Source organism: Rosa chinensis, chromosome 5 (genome assembly GCF_002994745.2).
Source record: "Rosa chinensis cultivar Old Blush chromosome 5, RchiOBHm-V2, whole genome shotgun sequence".
Taxonomy (NCBI): domain Eukaryota; kingdom Viridiplantae; phylum Streptophyta; class Magnoliopsida; order Rosales; family Rosaceae; genus Rosa; species Rosa chinensis.
This window is the reverse complement of record NC_037092.1, coordinates 36,106,583-36,134,516: the sequence shown is the minus strand read 5'-3', so window position 1 is coordinate 36,134,516 and position 27,934 is coordinate 36,106,583. Positions and strand designations below refer to the sequence as shown.

Sequence of the window (27,934 nt, the reverse complement as noted above, 5' to 3'; positions counted from 1 at the left end):
AAAAGATAAAATTTACGTTACTAAAAAATGAATCATGAAGTGATGAAGTGTGGATTGTAAAATAAAAGTGTGAATTTCAGTCCCCATATGATATTGTTCTGTTACTATTTCTCAGTGTTGTAGTACTTGTAGATTACTCTTTGAATAAAGAAACTCGGTGTAACAACACACTCATATGATATTCGATTCATTAACATTTATGTAATTTCTAGGGATCGAAAATTTATAAGGAGATTTATATAAGGGTTTTTTTTTTTTTTTTTGTTGAATCAAAGGGAGTCAGGCCTTTTTATAATTCAGCAAGCAATACAAAGACGACACATCCCATATGGTTATCAAAAATAGCCGTTTAAGAGAGTACCAAAACCTATACTACTAATGCAGAATAAGCCCCAACACCCCCAATACACCTACCTTTTAGACGAAAAGCACTTTTATTAAAACAAGAAACCTAATTCTACTAAGTAGAATAAAAATTCAACAGAGCAACTAGATTTCTTGGACTGGAAAGAAAATTAAGCAAAAGGTAGAAATATTACTTTGGTCATCGAATTATGTTTTGCTCGACACTATGGTCATCTAACTTTTAAAAACTTCACTTTGGTCATCGAACTATATCACCGTATATCACTTGGTCCTTCCGTCTGTTTTCTCCATTTTCTCTATTAACTCCAAGGGTATTTTGGAGATGAAAAGTTTTGCCCACCATTTTATAGCTTAATCCAATTTTTCCAGCCTAGACATAAAACTTCATCCAATTTTGCCAACTTTTCCCTCCTTTTATAATTCCTGAATCTATTAAATCAACCTTTTTCTTCCTCTTGTATTCCCTCACTTTGAATCATTCTCTAACTCAATCATTTTTCTCTGTTGTATGCTTTGATTACTGATGATGAATGCATGAAAAATAGTCATGTAAATGCTTAGAATAACGGTAAAGCTAACATAGTTCAAAACTACATATCCCAACTACAAATTACATAAGCATTCCATACTAACATAAACCATTACTGTTCCAAAATGACCTATCAAATTTTCAGAAAATATTCAATCCTAATTGTTCAAAGAGTTATCACAAAATGCCCTATTTAGATCAAAGAACCTGAAGATTTTAGAAAGAAAAAAAAACACACACACACACACAACACTTTTAAGGTCTCCAAATAGGCTTGCTTGCATTCTCAGTTGACATAGAATTCTTAGGATTTCTGAATGCAACTTGTTTCTTTGGCCTCCCAGTTAGAGGATCAGTGTAAATGATGGAGAAGGAAGCTGATAATGATCTAATATGTTGAGAACTTCTTTGAACTAGAGGAATTTCTTGTGAGAAATTTAGAGGTGATGGAAGTGGTTGTGATGAAACAAAAGGTGCTTCCACAAGTGATTGTTGAGACAGAATCTTATGATGCACCTGTTAATAGAAAAACACATATGATAATTTAATCAATCTATAATTAACACACACATGTATGAATAATTAACACACACATGTATGAATACAATTCATATCATGACAAAGTAATCAGAATAACATTCACATAAAGAAACAAGGCAAGAAATAAATCCAACAGTAAGGGACCAATATGGACTTCTTCAATTATGTTTCAATTTTAATTCAATTTTCAAATTAAATTAGGTATTGTCATTGGTTGCAGACAAGGAGAGTAGTGTATGAATTAACTATATCATTGTTCACCACTGGGCTCTCCCATATTCCACAAGTAAGCATGGAGGAAAGGTTAATATTCAAGTAAAACAAAAGACCCATTTAATTTCAAGCAATGACCCAAAAACTTGTTTTGACATTTAAACTTTGATATTCTAAATTTATGAATGATTACCTCATCATGAACATTTTCATAACTATGTCCATTTGAATTGCCACATTGCTGAGCAACTGCATTCTATGTTTATCATTTGCATTGCCATCTTGCTGAACATTTTGAGAACCTTTTTCATTTGCATGGCCATGATGTGGTGTCTGGATCATTTCCATCAATCCAAACCAATTCTCCTCTCTGATAATGTCGACTGCCACTGCCCAACCTAAAAAATCTACTGTCGTGGTGAATCTCTAATGTGAGACGATCATCTGTTAAAAACAATATATATATTAGGTATAAGATGAAAAAACTATAACCAATTAACTCACATACAGCCAAAATCCCAAACCTTATTAACTCAAAGACAACCAAAACCTCAAAACTCTAATCTCAATTTTATTAGGCAGCCATTTTTATTATAAAAAATAAAAAATAAAATAAACCTTTATCCATGTGAAATCCAACTTTGATTAAACAAAGCAAGCGATCCAACTTTGATTAAACAATGTCTGGACACCACTTGCAAACCAATAATGCCAAAACAAAGTCTGCGTTCTACCTCTCTTCTTCCTTTTTTTTTTTTTTTTTTCGATGAAGCCACCTCTCTTCCTTTAGAACGTACAACAGATCACAATTGATAAAGGCAACAAAAATAACAGCTAGGATTTCACGCAAAGTAAAACAAAAGCCACAAGACAAAAGATACAAGAACTTGTTCTCGCTTTAGTTTATATCATCAATCAGAAATTTGTGAAAGGAGTTGCAAGAAAATGCACCAGAAGCTTCCGACTTCATTTCCTTTCATCCATTCTCAAATCCACCAATTGACTGTTTGTAACAATATTAGCAATACCTACACTGCCCGTTCCCCCTTTCTTCCATGTCCTAGTTTAAGTTCCTTCTAACATCAAATTCCCAGCTCACCAGGAAAGTTTTGGTGTGGCTAAACTATCTATTGATTATGTTATGGAATCTTGATAATCTGAATATATAGTCTTGGAAAAGCTTGATTCTTCCTAAATCTGACTCTTCCCAAGGGCTTCTGTTATTGCATCCCACAAAGATTCTCCTTCCAAAGGAAATCATCAAAGCCATTCCCATTTTTCGCAATCAATAAATACTCTTGTGAACCCCGACTCTGCAACCAAGTTTGGCATATATATTTGATCATTCTCTAGGTGAAATTTTTGGGAAAACGAAGTGATCGGCAATGTATATGTCAATTTCTACAAACAAATGCCATAAACAAAACACAATTGCCCCAATTTTTAAGAAAAAAAAAAAACAGCAAATCCCTAGTTCCCAAACACTGCTACACGAGCCAACACAAAACCCGTAAAGATTAAGGCTCCACAAACAATAAAAAGAATCAAGGAATCAATTACATACCTTTGTAGGTGGGTGGCTTTCCATCAATTCGAAAATACCTTCAGGTACTTGGTTGATTTTCCATCAATAGCGCACTAAACTTCAAACAATATGATAAATGTTCATTAGATTCTCAACCCAAAAGTTATATGCCAACTTAGAGATCGTGTATAATCTCACTCACATTTTCAAAAGTTTTGCTTTGTGGCTTGAAATCTAATAAACATAGAGAGAGAGAGAGAGAGAGAGAGAGAGAGAGAGAGACTGAGAGAAAGCGTGAAAATCTTTTGGCTAGAGAGAGAGAGAGAGTACGGTATATGTTTGACCCGTAGTCTCCAAGAGTCTAACTCTTTTTTAATTGGATTGACAAATATAGTCCGGCCTATTAGACGTGTGAGGTTTAATTGCCACGTTTAAACGGACAAAACAGACGGAATGACCAAAGTGATATACGGTGATATAGTTCGATCCAAAGTGAAGTTTTTAAAAGTTGGATGACTAAAGTGTCGAGCGAAACATAGTTCGATGATCAAAGTGATATTTTTGCCTAAGCAAAAATAGGGACCTTAAAGACCTAAAACTGCCACACACAACAATGGGGTGGCCCATTACAAATTCAACCTTAACCCTTTAGGTCCAAAGTAAGGAGCCCAAAGTGCAAGGTCAATACTGTAACCAAATTTGACCCAGAAGGAGGCCCACCAAGTCCCACCATTCCAACCTCCATCTTCATCAACCATTGCAACCTAGCCACTGTCGTAGAGCACTTTATCACTACCACGAACAAATTAAACAACGTGGCCATCGACAATGCATCCCCACATCATCATCCCTTTCAGTTGAGCAACCCCTACAAGCATATCAGAGCTTCGATCAACACCAACAAGGCGATCCGAATTTGCAAAAACCAACCAGTTGAAATTAGATCAGCGTTCTATCACTCTCCCGTGAAGCAACCCGATCAAATTAGGCTCTGGCTAAGGCCAAGCTAAACTTGAAATCCCCCACCCAACATGGGAATTTACAACCAGATCTCGCTCCTCCTGAGCAGCAAAACGAGAGGTCACTAACCCCGAGAACAGTTCACCGTCACCGTCGCCGAGCGCGACACTCACAAAGATTAGGACCAAGCCAGCGCTGGAGAGATCCATAGGATTTAGCAGTTTTGTTGAGGACTAGATGTCAACAAGAAACCCTAATAGAGCAGCTAGGTCAATATATAAGGTTAACTATATTGGCCAATCATCAATCTATTATCTCATTACCCAGAAAAAAAAAAAATTATGTACAAATATTATAATTGGAATTTTCATCAAAAATTAAATGGCAATAAACTCTAAGGCTATTTGAAATCCTCACTTTTTCCCTAATAATATTGATTAAAACAATAACACTAGTACCATATCATTAATTACACCATTGAAATTCTAATCGTTACTGCACTTTTGGGAATTGTCGGAGTCTGCCCAATTTCAAGGATGTTTCGAGTCGAGGATTAGGTCTTATCTTGTCATTTGAGATTGATATCCATATTTCAGACCAGTCTCCAACATTATTGATTAATTGCTACATGTCCATGGAGTTTAATGGAACCTTAGATATCTAAAATAGACATATATCCTGGGACCTTTCGGATAGCTGGAAAATACTTCCTCCTTAACTACCATGGGTGGTCATTGGAGACTAAATTCAACATGATGTTTTAGATTGGGACACAAGCAATATGGAACCAGATCACTATAACCTTGGAAAGAAGTTGTACAGTTTTTTCGCCAATGTATATCTATCCGACTGATAATTTCTAACTGATCTATGAAGAATACAAACTTTCCTATGCATATACATAAACAATTACATAACTTATTTGCATTTTTTTTTTTCAAAACTTGGTGCATCTGGAGCTTTTACATATATTGGGTCCCTGTAGTTCATCTCAATAGCATCCATGATAATAACTTTCAGCCCCGCCTTCTCTTTATTCTGTCAATATGAATCAAGATGGGTTTCAAATTTTACATTTTTATTTTCATTTATCCTAGTTGCTTTGTTTGGTCTATGCAATTCCTTCTCTTGTCCGATATATCATCTTCTATATTTTGCTCAAGTATGTTATTTCAGCCATAAAAAACACATGCTCTACTAAAAAGTCTGGCTGAATGCTCAATGCTGTACATATTCTACTTATAATAAGTAAGCCGTTGGTCTCTAATCTCTATCTGCAATAATGAAGTATGAGTACACATGTATATGTATTCTAGCTAGCATGTGGAGCTGTAATTAATAATTGATCATCACTTTTGTATGTTCAATGCATAAATGGATGAATATTTTGTGGAACGTTAAATGCAATCTTTGTGACAAACGCAAATTCTAGTGTGTTCTCAATCATTTGAATTCTTAAACATCATAATTTTCAAAGGAAATGCAACTTATGTTGTCAAAAAAAAAAAAAGGAAATGCAACTTGAGCATTAATATGATTTAAATTGTATATGTTGATCGAATCATTGCGCATACTGTGCATTTTAGTCTTGCATAAAGTAAAATAACTAAAGAGCAGAACAAAAGAAAACGGGACAAGTTAGAGTAGCCATGGCATGATCGAAAACGTAAAAAGAAAGAAAAATTTTAAAATGGACGTCTTAGTGGAAGATTGCACCAAGATAAGAGAAGATTCGTAGCCCCCGACTGACCTAAAGATTGAAGTGCCGAGAAAGAAAAAAAAATTTTCCAAACAAGATATTTTGGAGGAAGACCACCAGCTAGGCAAAGTAGGTAAACATGGGTCCAAATCTTTTGTCCCTAAAACTTTGTCTCCTTCCCTGTCCTCCTATAGAAATTGAACATCTGAACACTAACCTAACAACAATCGCCGTATACACCTATCGCTTCTGAAAATAAAAAGAACTTCTCCTGCCGTCTCCCACTCTTCATCCATTTCTGTTCAAAAACCCACCATTCATCCTTTCTAATTTTGATTTTTCATATCATCATCATTAACAAGACAAATCGTGAAATTAGTCCATAATTTGGTCGTTAACAGAGCTTCATTGTGGAGACTGGAATCATAATTAGCTTTCTTAGAAATTTCTATTTGATTCCAGATTTCCAGATAGATGATTCCAGGAGAATCAAAGGAAGAACCCAGAAAAATCAGGTCTGAGTCACAACATTTTAGCATCCAAAACCTAACATTTTTGTCTCTAAAACATGAGCCAACCTTCTTAAACCAAAACTATTAGCTTCAATTGCAAATTCCAAATCCTTGAGGTACATAAAGATACTTGCAAGCTAGAATAGATTTCCTTCAAAATCCAATTATAATCAGTACCCAGATAGAGGAAATGGAAGAACCCAAGGACACAATTCAATGATCTGTTTTTAGTTTACAACCAAATGAATTAAATGAAACCCAGGTACCAAAAGAATTAATTGAATGTTTCTCAAGTATCTTCAAGCCAGGGATCTTCGAACCTAGCCGAAGATTGAGCACTTGAGCCCTTGCCGTGATTCTGTTTAAAACAATACAAAATTGCATGAGTATTTTATTTGGTCTGGAAACTTGCAGAGTAAAGCAATAGAGACTTTAAGGGTAACGGAAGGGAACTAACGGTGTCAAAGTTGTCTATGAAATGGCCAGGTGTCAAGTTTTTATAAGCAGACAGGGAGGGAGACAGGGAGAGAGACAAGGTTTTTGGAGATAGAAAATTTGAAGCCGTAAATATGAGTTGCAAAGAATATCAAAAGAAAGTGCGCCAGACTAATAATTTACCCAGCCAGGGCCACGGGCCACCATGCATCAACCATTTTAATTTCATGAAAATATATTGGAGATATTTCAGCTGGCTTCTTAGTATCTTTTCTGATTTAAATAGGATTCTGCATCTGCTAGGAAAATTTTCTTTACTTGTTGTGCATGCTGCTAGAGTGCTAGACAAGCTAGCCACCGGTAGCTAGTAAAAGGGAGGATACCTAGTTCTCTCCTATATATGAACAGGGATATCTATCGATGATATATATTCGTTTCTTGTTGATGATGGAGTAGCTAGCTTAGAAGGTTACTCTATAGCTTACAAGCTTGCTAGACCTTTACCATTGAGTTTGAGATTTGAAGGAAACAGTTGCTGTTTCTCTTTCGATTATAGAAAATGAAGTACATACATAAAAAGTATATATAGAACATTAAAACATGCACGATTGAGATTCGATTGATGTAAAATCCTAATAAAAAACTAAGAGTGCAGAACAATTAACTCTTCAAAGCAATCGACCTTTTACGCACTATTGAGCTCCTCCCTCCTTTAATTGGTTTTGGTTAATGTTTTTCCAAACTACTCTTTGATCACTAGTGTACAGATAAGATAATCTGGAAGCTAGAATAAGTGCTAGCTCCAACTCGATCGATCTTTGCGCAGTCGTGTCATTAGAATATTATCTGCTTTTGATAGATTTTTGCATGCAGCTAGTACCTGGCCAGCCTGGATATATCTGTATATACATATATGTCGGCTACAAGTTGCGCCCTCAGAATTTGGGAAGTCATGGATCTATATTTTACTACTAATTATTAGAGCACGTATTATTACTAATCTATGAGGGCCCTTTTATGGAGTGAGGATTGATGTGGGAAATTTCCTACCAATTTCCCTAGCTCGTGACTTTCAACTTGGTCGTCGAGTTCCTTACCCCAGCTCGATCTTGTTCGCGTTCGGTGACTAAAAACAGGATCGTTTGTCTCACTCTCATAATGGTGGGTTCCTCCATCTGAGAGTGAGAGGCGGCCTATCATTTACACTCGAGTCTCGATTACTCAAGTCGCCGACGACTACTTTTTATATGGCCGTGATTCTCTCACCACAAGTTTATTTCGTATTGATCCATTCATGTCTTACAGTTTTCCACTATCAACTAGGTTACAAAACTAGCTAGGTGCCACTGTAGCATATACGCATTAGAGAAGATATGTATAGTTAGCTCCATATACTATACTAGTACAGATAATTTTTAGATTTACTCTTTGGGTCAATGAGCATATTCACCCTCTATTGAGATTAATGCATTTTAATTTTATAATTTTCTAATCCAACCATTCATGTTGCATAACATCATACAAAGATTAACTTTATGAAAAATCAATCAAATTAAAAACTTTTTTTTAGGGAAATTGAATCAGGTTCTAATAAATTACGACGTCACAGCGTCAAGTTAGAGGGTTTCAAGAAACCACCCATAGTACAAGTACAAGCACAATACAGACTGCGTAAAGCAGCCAAAATCTCCTAACCAAACTGCTCAAAACAGCCAAATTATTACTAGCCAAACCTAGAAAAAGAAAATGCAACAAGTAAATTAATAAACCCAACCCTAAATCAAAGCAACTGACATAACGAGCATTAACACCTAAGACCTTCATGGTGTACATAGCCACTCATCAAATCAGCACAATAATGATTAAGGGCAGAATAGAAGGTGAGCCGAGCCAAGGTCAATTATTCAAAGCAAGAAAATTGAAAATTTACCACTTTCCCAAAAACCTAAAACAGGCATGATCCAAACAAAGGAAGGGAATAAGATAATGGGCTTGCCTAGCTAGACCACTAGGAGCGGCCCAAGCAGGCGAAGGCCCACTAGCCAGGGCCCATCTCTTACCCCTCTCCTTCCCAGACCCACCTGTATCAGGCTTCAAGAGAGCAACATCCATTCACCAGTTCGACGGCTAGCCGTGGACCTCTACCATGGCCGTGGTCAAGTCTAGACCCCGGCCTGTACTCCAACCTGGATCAAACGACCTATGCTCCTACCTGGATTGCACAATCAACCCCGGCTGGATGCAGATTGGATCCAAACACCGTCTTAGCCCAACACCCTCAACTGCGAACAGAGCCAGACACACCTGGAGTGATCAATGTTGTCGACCGCCAATGCCCTCACCGCCAACAAAGCCTATCACTGGCTGAATCGAAACCAGCCAACACGATCTAAGAAGCCCCCAGACCAGGAAACCCCTCGCCGCACCCATGAAGGCCACATAGAACCTGCCTTGCGTCGCCTCAGTCCAAGATTTCCTCCTTGCCTAAAGGAAAGCAACGCTGCCAGTCGAAACCTAGGTTTCGAAAACCAAGGTCGCAAGATCCAAGAAGCTCAGAGATTTTTTTATCAAATTGAAGACCTTATAGATATTCATTTCCCTGAAATACATGGACGGTTCATGATAATAGTAGTAAGTGTTATTAGAACCATTCATTTGTTTGATTCAATTAGATAATTAAACGATTTCTGATTCGATTGATTTTTTACAATGATGATTTTTAAAGGGTAATTTAAAATATGGACCGTTGAATGATAAATTTATTAAGTAAAAATATGTTAATCGACAATAGAGGTGAATATGCTTGTTCACCCAAGAGGTGGACCTAAAAATTATCCGGTACTGATACTCCATATTTTGGTGACGACCACGCCCCGTCTATATATCCTCTTCAAATTTCCACACTAGGTACAAGTGAACTTTGGGATTTGTAAGCATCAATAACTCTCTCTCTCTCTCTCTCTCTCTCTCTCTCTCTCTCTCTCTCTCTCTCTCTCTCTCTCTCTCTCTCTCCCCCTCTCCCCTCCCTCCTCCTCCCCACCTCCTCCTCAGCTGCAATCTTGTAGTGGGAAACAAATGTTATAGCTAGCGCTTAATTAACCGAGTCTGCAGTCTACTTATTATATTTCTTTTCTTTTTCTTTATTCATTTCAGGTGCATGCTTGTATCTTTACACAATTTGTTCAATCAGGAACCATGTCTATCCCACAAGCACAACATGTATCACCTTCCCAGATTCAATTAACCACAGCTAGCAGCGATTCAGTGACTGGGATAGACAACCAATCTGCAGACAACGCCATCCACATTTCAGCTGATCATTCGGCTCAACCTAACAGACCTTCGTCTTATTTACTAGAACATACAAACAGTAAGTGCCATCTCTAATCTCTTTCCATTTACGTTATTCATAGTGATATCCATCTACTGTACAATTAATTTCTTAATTAGTACGTAAAAGTATAAATACAATATTAAGTGGTAGATCGACCTGCTCCAAGCACTGCTGGTCTATCCATTGTATTGACGTTTGCAAAGTACTCCCGTAAATCTACCCATCTAATATTAAAATATGTAGTTATTTTTATATATTCTCCATATAAGCAACTTAATTAGTCTCCATATGATTAAACCCCAAGCAGGAGAAGAATCCCTTAAGACACGTGTTGCCCTCTATAAGTCTGCACTAAAAGGCGATTGGGAAGCTGCTGAACTAATCTTGAAAAAGGATAGGGGCAGACTTCTGCGAGCTAGCATATCTAGAGGATATGATACAGTCCTTCACGTTGCAGCAGGAACAAGCCATATTCACTTTGTGGAGAAACTGGTCAGCATGATGGAAGTAGAAGACTTAGCACTGCAGGACGTAAATGGAAACACAGCCTTGTGCATTGCTGCTTCGGCTGGATCTCTGGACATTGTCCAGATTTTGATACAAAAGAACAAGTCATTGCTAAAAATTAGAGGCGGTAAAGGTATGGCACCGGCCTATATGGCTGCTGTGTTAGGACAGTCCCAAATGGCATGTTACCTGTACCGGTACCGTGAAAGTAAAGAGATGCTGGAGAAAACCGACCGAGAAAACTTGTTTTTTTCTTGCATCAACAATTGTCTTTACGGTAGGTATACTAAAGTTTATCCTTTTTTATACATATATGCATTTGAACATTAATTTATGGGTACAGAAAGGACTTGAAATTTTCAAATTGTCAAAATTGCATTCTTAATTTCTGTGTGTAAAAATTGCAGATTTGGCCTTTCAATTGCTAGATACTGATAAAGCATTAGCGAAGGCACGTACTAGTTCGCAGAAAAATAAAACGGCCTTGCATATCCTGGCTCGAAGACCTTCAGCATTTGGTGGCAGCCAAAGTCCACCAATGTGGACTAGACTCATCAACTCATGTTAGTGAATTCTTCAAAAATTAGTATTTAGCTTCATTACAGTTGACCACGTTGCTTATGTTCTTCAAACTTTTCATCTCAAGTCCTCCCAGGTTTGAAGTTCGAATGCAAAAGAAAGTTGAGAGAAGCTAATGGAGCCTTTAAACTAGTCCACAGCCTCTGGGAAGAAATCTTGAGAGATGAGCATGATAACGTGATGAGGCTGATCAAATATCCTTCAAATTTATTATTTGATGCAGCGGAATTAGGGAATTATGAGTTTCTGGCAATGCTTATGAGCTCTTATCCTGAGTTAGTATGGGAAACTAATGAAAAAAATCGAACCATAATCCATGTCGCAGTTCTGCATCGTCACGCAAGTATCTTCAACCTAGTGCATGAAATAGGCTCAATCAAAGATGTCATCGTGACATATGAAGATGATCAGGGTAACAACATTGTGCATATGGCTGCAAAATTAGCACCTCAAAATCAATTGAATCTCGAGTCAGGCGTGGCTCTTCAAATGCATCGAGAGTTGGTATGGTTTGAGGTACTTCTCATGCTTGATGTTTTAATAATGATCATCTAGGTAAAATCGAGGTAATAATTGCATATATGCCATATGCAAGTACACTAAGAAAACTCTACTAATTCGATCATTTCACATCTTCACATTCATTCCTTAGTTAATTACTGGTCTTTCTATATCTCTGATGTGGCAGGAAGTCAAAAAGATCGTCCAACCTCAATACATCGAGATGGAAAATGACGAAGGAAAAACACCTCAAGAATTATTTACTGAAGAGCATATGGTGTTAATGGCTGAAGGAGAAAAATGGATGAAGGACACTGCAACTTCATGCATGCTCGTTGCAACCATTATCGCAACCGTAGTGTTCTCAGCTGCATTTAGCATACCGGGTGGCACAGATGATCATACTGGAAAACCAAAACTTTTGAAACAGAAAGCCTTTCTAGACTTTACCATAGCTGACGAAGTAGCACTCTTTTCCTCTTCAACTGCAATGTTGATGTTCTTGTTCATCCTTACCTCGCGGTATGCAGAAAATGATTTCCGAAAGTCCTTACCCTTGAAGTTGATGGCAGGACTCACTAGCCTCTTCGTATCTATAGCATCGATGATGATGGCTTTCAGCACTGCCTTCTATCTATCTTGTCAATACGAATCAAAATGGGTTTCAAATTTTACATTTTTATTTGCATTTGTCCCGATTGCTTTGTTTGCGCTTATGAAATTTCCTCTTGTGTCCGACATGTCCTCTTCTATATTTTGCTCAAGTCTACTATTTCAGCCGTGGAAACACATGCTCTACTAGAAGTGGAGCTGAATGCTGTACAATAATTTGGTCGCAGCTACAATAATGATGTACATATATGTATACTAGCTAGCATATGGAGTTGTAATTAGATTGATCATCGCATTTTGTACTATGAATGCATAAATGGATGAACATTTTGTACTATGAATGCATAAATGGATGACATGTGATACAAAGTTAAACGGAATCTTTTCAACAAAAACAAATTCTAGTGTCCACCGAGGAGGTCTTTAAGGTCATCCAACCAACAGTTCTTGTATCTTCTAAAATCTTAGCTTTAGCCTTATGAAGTACGACCTTCGCTTCAAGGATACATATCATTTACAAGATACCCATTACCATGGTCAGAAAGCCAACTGAGAGGAACTAAAAATTTGAAGCCAGAGTCACTGTCACTAGCATTGAACACATGTACAGCATCTTCAAATCAAAATAAAATATCACCAAAATAAAAAAAATCAGAAGAAGCAACCAGGCATGCAGATGACTTTGCCAACAAGCTTCAAGTCGCTTATATCCAAAAAACTTTCACTGTGCAACAGTCTTAATAAAAGTGAATGATCAATCTGCAGACTAGAAGTCATGGGAGGATATGTGATACTACATTAACCAGGAACCCAATCCGTGAATGTACACTATGTTTCATTTTCAGTAAGAAATTAAAAGGAAGAATAGAAAGCAATGTAATTTTTGTGAGTGCCTGCTTTGGTTACTCTTGAGGAATTGAAGGAAAAATATAGAAAAGAAAAATAACATAATCCGAACTGCCCTTTTGAGTCTCAGAAATTTTTGATAGTACGTAACAAAAAATCAGACAAGCAAAATGAAACAATAAAGATAAGATAATGTCTGAGTTCTGTAATTCTCTGTAAAAGAAACATCCCCAATATTTGAAAGTCAATTTATTATTCTAGTTCCTCTCTTTATCGCTTGTCCAGACCAAAAAGATAAAACAAAACTGTAACTTTTCAGACCCAGACCAAAGGAAAAAAAAAAAAAAACTTCCCCATAGACTACAGTCAACAGACTGTCACTTGATAACAGGGTTTTAGTTGTTAAAATATAAAAATCTCTAGAAGACAGTCAGTGATGCAAGTAAGTCTTTTGGATGCTCCGACATCAGTCAGACAAATAATCATACAAAACCTCATTCTTATGCAGCTACTGTCAGACTCAATGAAGCCCAAACCCCCAATAACAGTATGCAAGAATCACTGGTTCCATTTAATAAATTAGACTATTTTCCACATAATGACTGGAGAAACCATAAATGTGCCATGGAAAAATGGAAAACAAAGTACTCTTTGTTATTGATTCGCTGGGTTGAAGTTGATTAACCACAGTCAAGCTAAATTGTGCATCTAGACCACGCCAGAGGCAATTTTGAAGCATCCGGGACATCCAGATATGGTGACAAGCAATCAATAACATTCCACTTCAGATACAGAAGGATCCGCCTAACCAAACTAGTCAAGTCCAAAACCATAATATATATCAGAAAGTATATAACTTTAAAGCGTGTCACTAGTAGTAGATGCTCAAATTACCATTTAGAATTGCAACAACGAAAACATCAGAGTAATGCTTGAATGCGGTATCCAATATAGAGAAGTTGTCAGCTTTCTATGTGAATGTCACAGGTGGAAGATCATCCCCTTCCTCAACTTTCACCTTCTTCATGCTACGAACATAACGATTCTTCAATCTATACAACTTTGGAATCAATATACTAGCATTCTGATTCTTCAATTTACAAACAGAAATCAACCTGGTTGGAGCAACCATAGATTGATCCTCAACTAAACGCGGTTCACAGGGAGTGGGGGGTGCCAAAACAAACCTGTATTTGCATGACTCTTGGAGTAATTAACCAAGGTCGAGCAAACCCACTCTGATCCTCAGCTAGCAAAGGGGTACAATGAGGAGGTGGATCAAAGCCCTTGCACAACCTTCACCAAACTGATCAAAACAGAGAGCAGCTGAGGTAGAGAGAGGAAGGGCAATGCCAACTAGAAATATCAACGGAGCATTGCTTTTTCTTTAGGCCTTGTAAACCGAAATAAAACTTATATGCCAACGTAAATCTCTCAGGCTGATAATTTCTAACTGATCTATGAAGAATACAAACTTTCCCATGCATATACATAAACAATTACATAAGCATGTTTTAGAACAACTAAAACACTGATTGCAATCATCAGCATGTGAATAAAGGCCAACTCCTCAGGTAGCCTAGTTCATTGTTCATATCCTTGCTGTCCAAATCTATTCTTGCTACCACAAGATCCACCTTTGCAGGAGTTACCTTGGCCTTTAGTCTCTACACTTCTTCCACAAACTTCTTCATACCCAAAGCACCAGGGCTCCAACCAAACCAATTCAAATCCAAAGATCTTAAGCTCCTCCCATGAAAGTTAGGTGTTCGCAGGCATCATCTGTCATTCTGTCATATCCTCGACTTTTGTGGTCTTCAAAATCGAGCCAAAGCAATGACTGCCCATTCGTAACCATGCAACTTCTCTTCTATTGATTTTGAATTCGAGAATGATGCCACCAAGAAACTATATTTAGGAGTGAAAAGAGAGTTTTCTTTATTTTCCTCCAAACCCCAAAAATCTGTGAGCTGACAGCGTCACATCCTTGTGTTTCTTGACTGAGGTGGGGTCAGTAGGCTCAATGTGAAGTTGTTCAAACAGCAGGTTGTCCTTCTAGGCATGCACCTGTTGACCACTCTTCCATGATGTCAAAAAATCTGGAGCTCTTACAGAAGAAGGTGCTCCTTATGTATATCCACATCAAAAACTTAATGCATCCCAGTAAGCAGGCACCTTTTAACAACTCTGTACCTTGCATCCTGCCAAAGGGTCTGGAGGCTTTACAGATCCACATCTGAAGGTCTCAGTTCCTGTCTTCCTGATGTACATCCTGAACCGATGAAGGGCTAGTAGGCTCGGTGCAATTTCTTTCCAAACTTGGTGCATCCTGGTAGGCAGGCATCTGTTTGCAATTCAGTTCCTTGCATGTAGTCAAAAAATCTGGAGCTTTTACAGAATCCATATCAGGTCCCTGCTCCTTAAGTTCCTCTTCTGAGGGTTGCACGGGTGCAGAACCAACAGTTCTTTTATCTTCTAAAATCTTAGCTTTACCCTTATCAAGTATGACCTTGGCTTCAAGGATACATGTATCATTTACCAGATACTCATTACCATGGTCAGAAAGCCAACTGAGAGGAACTAAAAATTTGAAGCCACAGTCACTGTCACAAGCATTGAACACATGTACAGCATCTGCAAATCAAAATAAAATATCACAAAAAAAAAAATATTAATAAAAGGCATAGCTCATTACTACATAGTCAAGAAACAATAATAATGAGGTAAATTTTTTAGGATACACAGAGATGAACTCAATTAAGGTTTCATAGATTAACAATCTTGATAATCAATTATAGAGATATATCAACATATGTTAGATAAAAGGAACTTTTAAGTATATATCAAAACTTGAGTTGTCAGAGGCATTTGGGGCAAACTAATTAAATGGATGCCTATGATATTTTGCAATATTTCCACCCTTTTTTTTTTTTTTATGCATCTTACAACTAAATAGTAAATACACGGGAACCAGTTGACCAGAACCTTAACAAAATAGGGAGCACTATCTTCTTCTTTGCTTTTTCCCCTCTGGGTGGAGCAATAAATTGAATGATCATCATTATAGCCATCATTCAATATACATCTTTGTTGTGTTCAATACTCAAAATGAAGCAACCAGGCAAGCAGATGCCTTTGCCAACAAGTTTCAAGTTGCTTATATTCAAAAAACTTTCATTGTTCAAGTCTTAATAAAAGTGCACGATCAATCTGCAGACTAGAAGTCATGGAAGGATATGAGATACTACATTAACCGGGAATAAAAGTGAACGACCAATCCATGAATGTATACTATGTTTCATTTTCAGTAAGAAATTAGGAAGAAAAATAGAAACCAATGTTTTTTGGGGTTTGCATGCTTGGTTACTTTGAGGAATTGAAGGAAAAATATAGAAGAAAAAAAAAAAAAAAGAGTAAAAGAACATAATGTGAAATATCATTTATCAGAAATTTTGGAGTTTACATAATATAACAGAAACAAAATGAACAATAAGATAAGATAATGTGTGAGTTCTATAATTCTCTGTAAAAGAAACATCCCCCATATTTGAAAGCCAATTTATTATTATTCTAGTTCCTCTCTAATCGCTTGTCCAGACCAAAAAGATAAACAAAACTATAACTTTTCTGATCCAGACCAAAGAAAAACATGCTTCCTTTCTTCACCTAGCCGTTAAGTCATAGAAGGTCTTAACATCATTACTACAACGAAGACCCATAGACTAGGGTCAACAGACTGTCATTTGGTAACAAGGTTTCAGTTGTGAAAAAATAAAAATGTCTAGAAGACAATCACGCAAAAAATCATACAAGATCTCATTCTTATGCAGTAAGAGTCAGACTGATTGAAACCCAAACCCCCAATAACAGTATGCAAGAATCACTCGTTCAATTTAATAAATTAGACTATTTTCTACATAATGACTGGATCACCATAAATGTTCCATGGAAACATGGAAAACAAAGTACCCTTTGTTATTGATTCGCTGGGTTGAAGTTGATTAACCACAGACAAGCTGAAATGTGCACATCTAGACCAACCCTGAGGCAATTCTGAAGCATCCGGGACATCCAAATATGGTGACAAGTAGTCAACAACATTCCCCTTCAGATACAGAAGGATCCGCCTGACCAAAGCAGTCAAGTCCAAAACCATAAGACATATATCAGAAAGTATATAACGTTAAAGCATGTGACAAATAGTAGGTACTCCAAATTACCAGTTAGAATTTCCGGTGACGAAAATATCAGAGTAATGCTTGAAGGCGGTATCCAACTTAGAGAAGTTTTCAATTTTCCATGTGAATGTCACAGGTGCAAGATCATCCCCTTCCTCGACTTTCACCTTCTTCATGCTACGAACATAATGTTTCTTCAATCTATACGACCTTGGAATAAATATACCAGCATTCTGATTCTTCAATTTACGAAGAGAAATCAACCTGGTTCGAGCTACCATAGACAGATCCTCAACTAAAATCGGTTCACAGGGAGTAGGGGGTGCATCATAATAAGTAGTAACTCCTTCCTCCAAAGTAGGCCCCAAACCAGCTAGACAATCAGCTACACAGTTCTGCTGTCTATACACATGACTCAGTGTCCATCTCAAGTTTTGGTTAAACAGATCATTGCAGCTCTTAATCAATTGAATCAGATGGTGATCCTGGTACAATTCGCCTACATTCAATAAAAGATTTACAGCCAACTTGGAGTCAGTTTCTACCTCAAGAAGTGACCACCCAGAATTGGATGCAAGTTCCAAGCCTTTGAGCAAGGCCTTAAGCTCTGCCTCAATAACTTTGCCTGTTCCCAAATTGGCTGCAAATCCAGCTACCCATTCTCCGTTTTCGTTCCGAATAACACCTCCTCCTCCAATGCACCCAGATTTGTTACGCCGACTCCCGTCCACGTTGAGCTTGTACCAGCCCTGGGGAGGAAAGCTCCAGGACAACAGCAATTCCTCCCTGCCTCTCTTAACTTTCCTGTGTTGAATAGGAAACAAGGCCCATAAACATAAAGGTGATCATTGTGGTTTTAACTAACACTAAACCCTAAACCCTAAGCCAAACCTTCAAATTCAAACCACTGCGAGAATCAAAACTATTTGGGGGGGGAGGCGGGTGAGAGCTTACCTTCCCATATTGCCGATTCCAAGAAAACCAGAAGGAGGAGATTCTACCCTTTTCGCTCAACAAACACGAGCTTCCCGCTCTTGAGCAGAGTAGCCAGCGACCCAGCCAACTTCAATTTTCAATTTCACTTCTTCATCTTTCCGCGAGGCTGCCTCTCTCTTTTTTTTCTTTTTTTTCTAGTCAAAGTTTCCAAGTATGTTTTATTGCACTTCAATTTATATGAAGGCTTAATAGTCAATATATTTGTTTTATTTCAACCAATTTGTTACCCTAAATTTTCACAATTAGTCAATTTACTACATTAAATTTTGCTATCTTCTGTTTTCAAAATTAGCTAATTTACAATCAATTTGTCAATTCTTTCATCCAAATATTGATGAATTTTGAAAATATAGTAGCTAATATTGAAAACTTATGGAAGAAAATTAATTAGTTCTGAAAGTCTAAAGTAGTAAATTTGACGGAAGGGTAACAAATTGGCTAACATAAAACTTAGGCTAGCAAATTGGCTAATGGAAAATCAAAATTTAAGTGTACATGAGTTACTTATTTTAAATGTCAAGGACTTGAATTAAAATTTTGTTTGTATTTGTGCTTTCTGTTATATAATTTCGCAAAATAATGTTAGAAACATTAAATTTCATTTGCTAATAGGTGCGTACAATGACAGAGCATCTTAGGAAGACCAAAAAGTGTCATTTCGATCAGCAACTGCAAACGTGTGCAACTTTTTGTGGTATCAAAGGACATTTTGCTTCTTCTCAAGAAAACAAAAAAAAGGAGGTGGCATTTTGCTTTCAAGTCATAAGCAGATAAGCTGTTTGCATTTTGCTTTCAAGTCGATCATAAGTTGTTTGCATTTTATTTTGGCTAATATAAGCTGCATGCATTACTGTTTTCTTTTTGTGTTTCAGTCAGTCAGTGTATCAATGGATAGTCAAGCCCCAGACCGTTATAAAAGCCAATGAGATGTTCATGCCTGGTAGATTGTCATTTATTTTTAACATTGTAAGAGTCATAATATTAATTATTTTTTTTACCTTCTGTAATTTAAAGCAGTGCAGTGTAGTGTGGCATGTTGGGATGTTTTTGTTAGATGCTGCTATACCTAGCATATATGCAAATTCAACTATGGGTAGGACTGCTGTTTAGGGTCTCGCTTGAGAGTACTAAGCTTGCTATTGTGGGATACTCAATCGGTATGGTGCCTCCTTTTCTTAACATTTACATCATGCATGTTTTCTTACTTTGCATTTCAGGAGGGTTACACTCATGACATTCCTATGACCTTGCATAGGAGTGAAGCCGACTGTCCACTGCCTGATGTAAAATATTCTCAACCTCTGAGTGTGACTTTCCTCTCTATGCTGCACTATTTATATGACATTGACTTCTACTTGTTCTGCAGGGAATGGCAACTTTCAGTTTTGATAGTGCTGTACTTAAAAAAAAAACTTCTGCAAGTATGTTATATCTGATAAATATCAAGACCAAATACAAAGTATATTAATGAATGGTATTTTGGTTTCTCATAAGGAATTTATGAGGGAACATCTCTCGATTCTAGAATAATGTTGAAGCACATTGTTCTAGAATAATGTTGGAATACATGGTTCTAGAATAATGTTGGAGTACATGGACCAAGATGAATGTGGAAAATTCATGAAGGAACATTTATTAAGTGGTTGGATGAATGGAGTATTAATGAAATCATCTAGAGGTTTCCTCCTTGGTCAATATAATGAGAGGTCTTTGGTCATTCTAAGCTAATCTCATCCAAGTTGAGAGTGTAGTAATTGTTAGATAGCAAAACAAGTGTGAGAGAGAGAGTTTCCTTCAAGTAGTGTACTTGAAGTTATGTATCTTTTGTACCCACCCATTATTTTAGTGGAACTTCTTGTTGTTTTTGCCCCGTGAACGTAGGCATCTTGCCGAACCACGTTATATCCAGTGTTCTCTTTTCTTTACTCTTTTTTTTTTTTTTTTTGCATATTTATTCTTTTGTGGTTGGAGTTTTTACTTCCATTCTATTACTTTTTCCAACAGTGGTATCAGAGCTCTTGGTTTGTGAGGCGTTAGAATGGAAGGATCAAGGAGTACTATGATCAGACTCAACTACTCTAATTGGATTACATGGAAGCCGAGAATGGAGAATATTCTCTATTGCAAAGATTTTTGCATGAGTCAATTGAAGAAGAAGAGGCCAAGCCGGAAGGGACTTCGGATGTGAATTGGACGAAGATGAACCGCAAAGCAATCGGTCATATCCGCTAATGGGTGGATGACAGTGCATTCTACCATGTGTCCAATGAAACCAACACACATGAACTGTGGCTGAAGTTAGAGTCCTTGTTAAAGAAGAAGACCGCTGCCAAGAAAGCTTTTCTAATCAAAGAGTTCGTAAATATAAAGTAAAAAGAAAGTGTTAGAGTGACTGGGCACCTCAATAGCTTCCAAAGTACAATCAATCAATTAGCCATGATGGACATGAAATTGATGACGAGTTGCAAGTTTTGTTGTTGTTGCAAGCTCCGATACCACTGTTCGGAAAAGTAATAGAATGAAAGTAACAACTCCAACCACAAAAAGATAAATATGCAAAAAATATATAATAGTAAAGAAAATGGAACACCAGATATAACGTGGTTTGGCAGGACCTACGTCCACGGGGCAGCAACAACAAGAATTTCCACTAAAATAATGGGTGAGTACAAGAGATACACAACTTAAGAAGGCAAAACTCTCTCACACTTATTTTGCTACCTAACAATTACTACACTCTCAACTTGGATGAGATTAGATGACTAGAATGAGCAAATGACCTCTTCTTGTATTGGCCAAGGAGGAAACTTTTAGATGACTTCATTAATGCTCCATTCATCCAACCACTTAATAAATGCTCCTTTATGAATCCTCCACATTCATATTGGTCCATGTACTCCAACATCCATTGGTTCTAGAATAATGTATTCTAGTTTTCCCTCTAGTTTTCCCACAAGGAATTTATGAGGGAACATCTCATAGTTCTAGAATAATATTGGAATACATACATGATTCTATTCTAGAATAATTTACTTCCATATCTTCATGTTGGATCTTCTGTCAAGGCTGCCAAGAAGAAAAAGAAGGGAAAAGATGCAAAAGGTTATTCCCACTATTTTTGGTTTAAAGTAATTAGAAGTCTTCAGTTTATGCAATCTTAGGTTATCGAAAAATTGTCTGTAGTAGACTGGTCCAGCCTAGTTAAACTGACAGAGTACAGGAATGATGGAATAGCTACAGCTGGTTAAAGCAGAAGTACCCTCTCTGGAAGCCTAACTCCAGCCCTTTTTGGTCCATAAGTAATCAAGTATTCACGTAGTCTAAGGGTCTGATTTAGTAAAATTCTGATACATAAATAAACCAAGGCTTGAGTCTTCTGAATCTGTGAGTGAGGTGAAAGTGATGTTATCAATACAATTTGTATCTTCTTTCGCTTTAAAACTTCGAGCTTAATGGGCCAAATCATTTCAAAATCCACTTCAGAAAACAATTTGAAAATACAAGGACAGAATATGAGTTTCTGGAGAATGGGGATTGCAGTATATGGATCAATCCCTACTGGGCAGATATCAGAAATAATAGAACAAACTCCAGACTTTTGGTTACGCAGTGAAAATCTCAAGATATGAGATTAAAAACACTACGGGGCTCTTACTCTTGAGAACCCAAAATAAAGATCATCATATTGAAAAGGATATGTTCTTTTACAAACTTTGAATAGCGCTAGCTCGGCTATAAGATTCACACAAAATCTAATACAAAGTTTGTCTTCGTTCTTGAACTCCTTCACTTGATCAATCTTCAAATCTTGCTCTTCTTTCTTCACCGTCTCTCTACTGATCTTGAGAGAGTATTATGTATATGAAACTATAATCACAAACACTTATACATGGACCAAGTGTTTTGACTCTTTGTGAAGACACAAATTCAAACAATCATTCAAGACTCTATCAAAATTCTTGCCTCTCAAAAACTACACCCTCTGCCGTGCATATGTTCTGAATATATCAAGCACTCACGGCAAATCATCTCCAGCAAAGATTCTACCCTAATTGTCTTTTAATTAGGAAAGTAACTTTCCATATATGAAATCCAATAAATCTCAAAGATAATCAATTAGGAAAAGACAAGTCCTAAAAACCCTAGGGCATCAACACCACGATTTTGACACTCAGAAAAAATCTTTTAAAAACATAAATACATAAAACCTAAAACCTACTTTCCAAAAACGGACTCCACATAAAACTGACAGCTGACTCGGGGATTGCAACACACGTTGCAATCCCATGCTTATGCAGATGCATTTACCTGTGACTCTCCGAGATCAGTAACGGGCTTTGTCATAGTTTTGTATGGGAATGCCAATACGATATGTACAAGAATTGTACTTACAATCTCCCCCTTTGGCATTCCTATACAAAACACATCTAATCCATGCAAACTCCCCCTCAACAAGAACTTGAGAAAAATCACATGAAGAAGTCATCAAACCTGAAACACTTAACCACACAACCTTGTGAACCAATCATGATAGTAATAAGCATAAACTAACAATTTACGAGATCCATTGTCACATTAGTTCAAAGTCAACAACTAGCTTAAAAACATGACAGAGAGCACACAAACACATTAGCCTGAACCATCTACGTCAAAATAAAGCTAAACCATCTAAGTCAAAATAAGGCCTTTTTCTCCCCCTTTTTGGATAGGTATGCCAAAGCTCACGAAGAAGCACCAATATCGTCACGAAGAGAGTGAAGCTCCCCCTCAAGATGATCCACTCGCTGAAGAAGAGCACCCACGTCAGTTTGAAGCTGATCCAACTTGCGGTTCACCACTGTGAAATGGTCAAGCAAGGTCCGAGAGATAGAAGTGATGTCAACAGAGACACCCTTGGTCTTGCTTTGACTAGAGCTGTGAAGGAGAGAACTCCGGGAGAAAACTTTCAAAGGAGGTGCCATTTCATCAGAGTCCTCAAAGACAACGCCCTTGGCTTTGCAAACAGCAGGGATCACAGAGGGAAAAACTAAAGCGGCCTTTTTGTGTCGACGACCCTCAACAACAGCTTTCCGGATAGCTGTATACATGAAGTGCTCAGGAGGAAGGTAGGGACCCTTGGCATTTAGGACATAAATGAGACGAGCTTCCTCCAAGGTAATCTTGCTGCTCTGAGTAGAAGGATAAAGCAGAGTACGAACCAAATGTCCCAACAAGCGGTAGAACTCACTAAGAGCACCAGCGGAAAGCTCCATGGGTGTGGCATCCGGACGATCCTCATATAGTGCAGCCACAACAGTATCAATGGACAAAGCAGCAAGCTCCTGATCAATCTTAGGCATCTCGGAAACAGGGGCAAGGAGACCCAATGTGTCGCGGATGGTGGTGGGGGTGAAAGGGACGGAGACACCGCGAATATCCACATTGCATCCAATCAGAGTAGCCGCATTAAGCAAATCAACCTGCATTGGCATATTTGGAGAACAACAGGCATAGAACTCTCTAACCACAGTAAGGTTAGGAGTTGGCAACACATCCAATACAGATTCCCAACGAAAAAGTCTCACAGTTTTGGCAAACAAAGTACCCAACTCAGCGATATTGAAACGCTTTTCATAGACCAAGGGTCGGAAACATGTAAAATTTTCATAATCAAGTCTTTGAGTACGAGTGCCAAAGCCAGAATCCTTACGGGGTTTAGGTGACGTGGTCGACCGGAAGGTGGAAGGAGCAGAGCTGCCGGAAGTCCAAGGTCTCTTGGATGGTGGAGCGGTCAAGGAAGGACTAGGCGAGCGGCGCTGCGTTGTGGGAGTCGGTGAAAGAGAGGCAGGGGCAGGCTCAGAAGCAGCGGAATCGGAAAGAGCAGCGGCGGCGGAGGAATGCTCGGACCCAGAAGGCGACGATGGAGCTTGGGCCGGAGACTGAGATGGCGAGTCCGGCAAGGCCTGAGGATGCTCAGCGGAGGTAGGCGGGCCAGAGTCCCGAGGCCGGTGGAGGCAATTGGAACGCCGAGTAGTACGGGGGGCTAGAGGCGGGGCCGGAGGCGAGGCAATGGACGGAGCTTTGGGGCGCCGAACGGGTGCTTGATGCAAGCCATGGAGAGAGAGAGAGCGGCCGCGAGGGAAGGGAGAAGTGGTGAGGAAAAATTAACCTAGCTAACACACTTTAACCAGACCGTGAAAAAGAAAAGGAAAAAAAATATTTAGTCTTTTTTTTTTTTTTTTTTTTAAAGTGATATGGTCGAATAAGACCCAGAGACAAGAAACGCAAGAAGCACAAAGGGAATCAAGGAGAAGGCGACCAAGGAACCAAGTTCTGAAACTCTCTCAGAAGTGAGAATGAGATGATTATGCAAACATGCGATGCAAACACACAATGAGGCTGGACTGAATCCACAAGGTATAACAGACTGACGTTGCATAGCCTTTCCAACAAGAGGAACACCACTGAACCGCAAATAGGAGTGCAACAAAATGAGTTTACACGTATGAAGATATTTCGACAATCACAAAGTAAAATAGAGGATGACCGAGTATTCTATATCTCTTGTTGTGAATAGTGAACATATCTCAAGATGGGGTGTGTAATATTTGTGGAAACCTGAAAAGCAAGGCTCACATACGAAACACATTTAAGCACATAAACTTTAATCCCCCTTATAACACCGTGTGGGCATGATTTTGAATTTTTCTTTTGGCCTTTCACACAAAGTAACATGTTTGCTCAAGAAGACTACAACCCATGTAACGAGTATTATGCTAGCAGCTCCCAAGTCAGATGACTTTAGGGTACTGGATATAACAAGGACATCCCAAAGAGCACATCTACTCGAGTCAATAGTTTCACAATCCACCGGGGTGACCAAACCATTCCTGTTTCTTCCCAATCCTCATATCGTTCGTCACGACCGAGACCTGTTTACTTTGGGAATAGCCTGGCCATGCTCCATAACCAATAATAAATTTTTTATTTTTTTATTTTATCAAGGAGCAACCAACAAGAATAATTTCGTATATGAGCAATGAGAGCAAGTTAACCATCAAGTTAGACGTACCACCACGTTGAGTATGTGTGCATGTGAGGTTTCAAGAGTGTAGAGAATATGTTGGTCAATCTCACAAGTACAGAGTGATGTAAAAACAAGATCAAAACGTGCTAGGCACCGTATTGCACTCAAAGTTAAGAGAAAGAGCATGACTCTTGTCGATCTAAGTTCAAAATCAGTTGTCAGACACTTAGGAATATAATCCAGCATGCAAATTGAAATTAATAAGAAGTGAACCTAAACAATGCAGAAACATAAAGCAAATGTACCTATGCTACCATGAAGACATGCAAAATGAATGCATGCAGTGATATAAGGAATTTAGGAAAGAGTTTCAGAACTTAGAATACCAATGGCACTTCTAAGTGATTCAAATCGTGCATTATCCAATGGTTTTGTGAACAAGTCTGCTAATTGATACTCAGTGGGAACAAATGTAAGTTCAAGTATGTCTTTCTCAACTAAGTCTCTGATAAAGTGATATCTCATGTCTATATGCTTAGTGCGAGAGTGTTGCACTGGATTCTTGGAAATATTAATAGCACTTGAATTATCACAAAAAATGGTCAACTTACCTTGTGAAATTCCGTAGTCACGAAGCATTTGCTTCATCCATAACATCTGAGTACAACAGCTACCTGCAGCCACATACTCAGCTTCAGCAGTGGAAAGTGATATGCAATTTTGCTTCTTGCTATGCCAGGCCACCATGTTGTTGCCCACAAAGAAACATCCACCAGATGTACTTTTGCGATCTTTCAAATTTCCACCCCAATCTGCATCTGAATAACCTGCAATTTCAACGTTAGTATCAAAGGTAAAGTAGATGCCACAATTTACTGTACCTGAGACATAACGTATAATCCTCTTCACTGCCTCCAAATGAGATTCTTTCAGATTTGCCTGAAAAGGAGCACAAACTCCAACACAATATGATATGTCAGGCCTACTAGCAATGAGATAAAGAAGACTACCAATCATACTCCTATAGAGAGTTTGATCAACAGACTTACCTGTGAGATCCTCACTAAGTTTGGTACTTGTACTCATTGGATTGGTGACAATTTTTGCAGATTCAAGTCCAACTTTTTTCACAAGATTCTCAGCATATTTAGTTTGTGATAGAAACATACCTGCTTTCAGTTGACGAACTTGTAGACCCAGAAAGTAATTTAGCTCCCCACACATGCTCATCTCAAATTCACTTTCCATGATGTTAGTAAATTCTTTAACATAAGTATACGAGGTAGAGCCAAATATGATATCATCAATATAAACCTGAGCAATCATGACATGGTTTTTATCCCTTTTCACAAACAATGTTTTATCTACTGAACCTCTATGATATCCTTTACTCACTAGGTAGGTAGATAAACATTCATACCAGGCTCGTGGAGCCTGTTTCAAACCATACAAAGCCTTTTTAAGTCTATACACATGATCAGGTTTACAAGGGTCTATGAATCCCTGAGACTGTTCAACATAAACTTCCTCTTCCAAGACACCATTTAAAAAGGCACTTTTTACGTCCATTTGGTACAACTTAAACCTAAGATGACAAGCAATAGCAAGAAGAAGTCTAACAGATTCTAGCCTTGCAACTGGGGCAAAGGTTTCATCAAAATCAAGTCCTTCAACCTGTGTGTACCCTTGAGCAACAAGTCTAGCTTTATTTCTAGTAACATTACCATGCTCATCACTTTTATTTCGAAAGATCCATTTTGTACCAATAACATTGAATCCACTAGGTCTAGGAACAAGATACCACACATCATTTCTTGTAAACTGATTCAATTCATCATGCATGGCGTTTATCCAATCATCATCATTCAAGGCCTCTTTAACATTCTTGGGTTCAATGAGTGAGACCAAACCACAATTGGAAATTATGTTTATGTTCACTTCATTTTCAGTCAGAAAACAAACAAGAGCAGAATCGACACTAACCTGTGATGCAGCTTGTCTGCGCGTTTGAATTCTCTCGTGTAAGTCTCCAATAACATCCTGAGTGGAGTGATCTTTCTGAACTTGTTTGAACCCTGTTCTCTGAACTGGCGGAGGATCAAAAATAGGATCATTTGAGGGATAATCCGTTTCTTCATTTAGTTCCACATTTACTCGGCTTTCTTGATCCTCATCTAGAGTAACCTGAACAATACTCACAGCACAATCATCAATAGATACATTATATGATTCCATTACAGACATGATTCGCTTGTTGTACACCCTGTAAGCTCTACTATCTAAAGAATAACCAAGAAAGATGCCTTTATCACTCCTAGCGTCAAATTTTCCAAGATATTCTCTATCTCTATAATAATAGCAAGGAGAGCCAAAAACACGAAGATGACTTACATTGGGTTTCTTACCTTTCCATAGTTCATATGGAGTTTTGTTAGTACCTGGTCTCAAGAATGCACGGTTTACAGTATAGCAAGCAATGCTAATCGCTTCGGCCCAAAAATTTGGAGTAAGTCCAGCTGAATGTAGCATCACTCTTCCCATATCTAGCAATACCGTGTTCTTTCTTTCAACTACACCATTCTGTTGTGGGGTAATT

General features: G+C 38.0%; 2 protein-coding genes and 1 long non-coding RNA gene across 6 annotated transcripts; 1 reads left to right on the top strand and 2 right to left on the bottom strand.

Annotated features, from left to right (window-relative positions):
• Positions 1-908: 908 nt before the first annotated feature.
• Positions 909-3,504, bottom strand: LOC112202693. The gene is made up of 3 exons (XR_002937523.2): positions 3,213-3,504; positions 1,842-2,092; positions 909-1,411 (listed from the first exon to the last, which is right to left on the bottom strand). It is a non-coding gene; the product is annotated as an uncharacterized LOC112202693 (long non-coding RNA).
• Positions 3,505-9,688: 6,184 nt separating this feature from the next.
• LOC112201752 (ankyrin repeat-containing protein At5g02620) lies at positions 9,689-12,688 on the top strand. 3 transcript variants are annotated; one of them, XM_040506836.1, is made up of 6 exons: positions 9,689-9,708; positions 9,933-10,149; positions 10,421-10,897; positions 11,028-11,183; positions 11,267-11,715; positions 11,888-12,685. In XM_040506836.1, the coding sequence occupies exons 2-6, from the start codon at positions 9,975-9,977 to the stop codon at positions 12,500-12,502; spliced, it is 1,872 nt and encodes a 623-aa protein (XP_040362770.1). In that variant the 5' UTR covers positions 9,689-9,708; positions 9,933-9,974; the 3' UTR covers positions 12,503-12,685. The 3 variants fall into 3 exon arrangements, with proteins under 3 accessions (XP_040362770.1, XP_040362771.1, XP_040362769.1); XM_040506837.1 differs by lacking the exon at positions 9,689-9,708 and having other exon boundaries at positions 9,837-10,149; positions 11,276-11,715; positions 11,888-12,688; XM_040506835.1 differs by lacking the exon at positions 9,689-9,708 and having other exon boundaries at positions 9,837-10,149.
• A 1,018-nt stretch (positions 12,689-13,706) lies between these two features.
• On the bottom strand, positions 13,707-18,485 carry LOC112201990. 2 transcript variants are annotated; one of them, XR_002937034.2, is made up of 5 exons: positions 18,291-18,485; positions 17,379-18,140; positions 17,128-17,285; positions 14,053-15,792; positions 13,707-13,971 (listed from the first exon to the last, which is right to left on the bottom strand). XR_002937034.2 is itself a non-coding variant. In XM_024342913.2 (4 exons), the coding sequence occupies exons 1-4, from the start codon at positions 18,296-18,298 to the stop codon at positions 15,404-15,406; spliced, it is 1,317 nt and encodes a 438-aa protein (XP_024198681.1). In that variant the 5' UTR covers positions 18,299-18,485; the 3' UTR covers positions 13,707-15,403. The 2 variants fall into 2 exon arrangements, 1 of the variants encoding a protein (XP_024198681.1); XM_024342913.2 differs by having other exon boundaries at positions 13,707-15,792.
• Between the last annotated feature and the right edge of the window lie 9,449 nt (positions 18,486-27,934).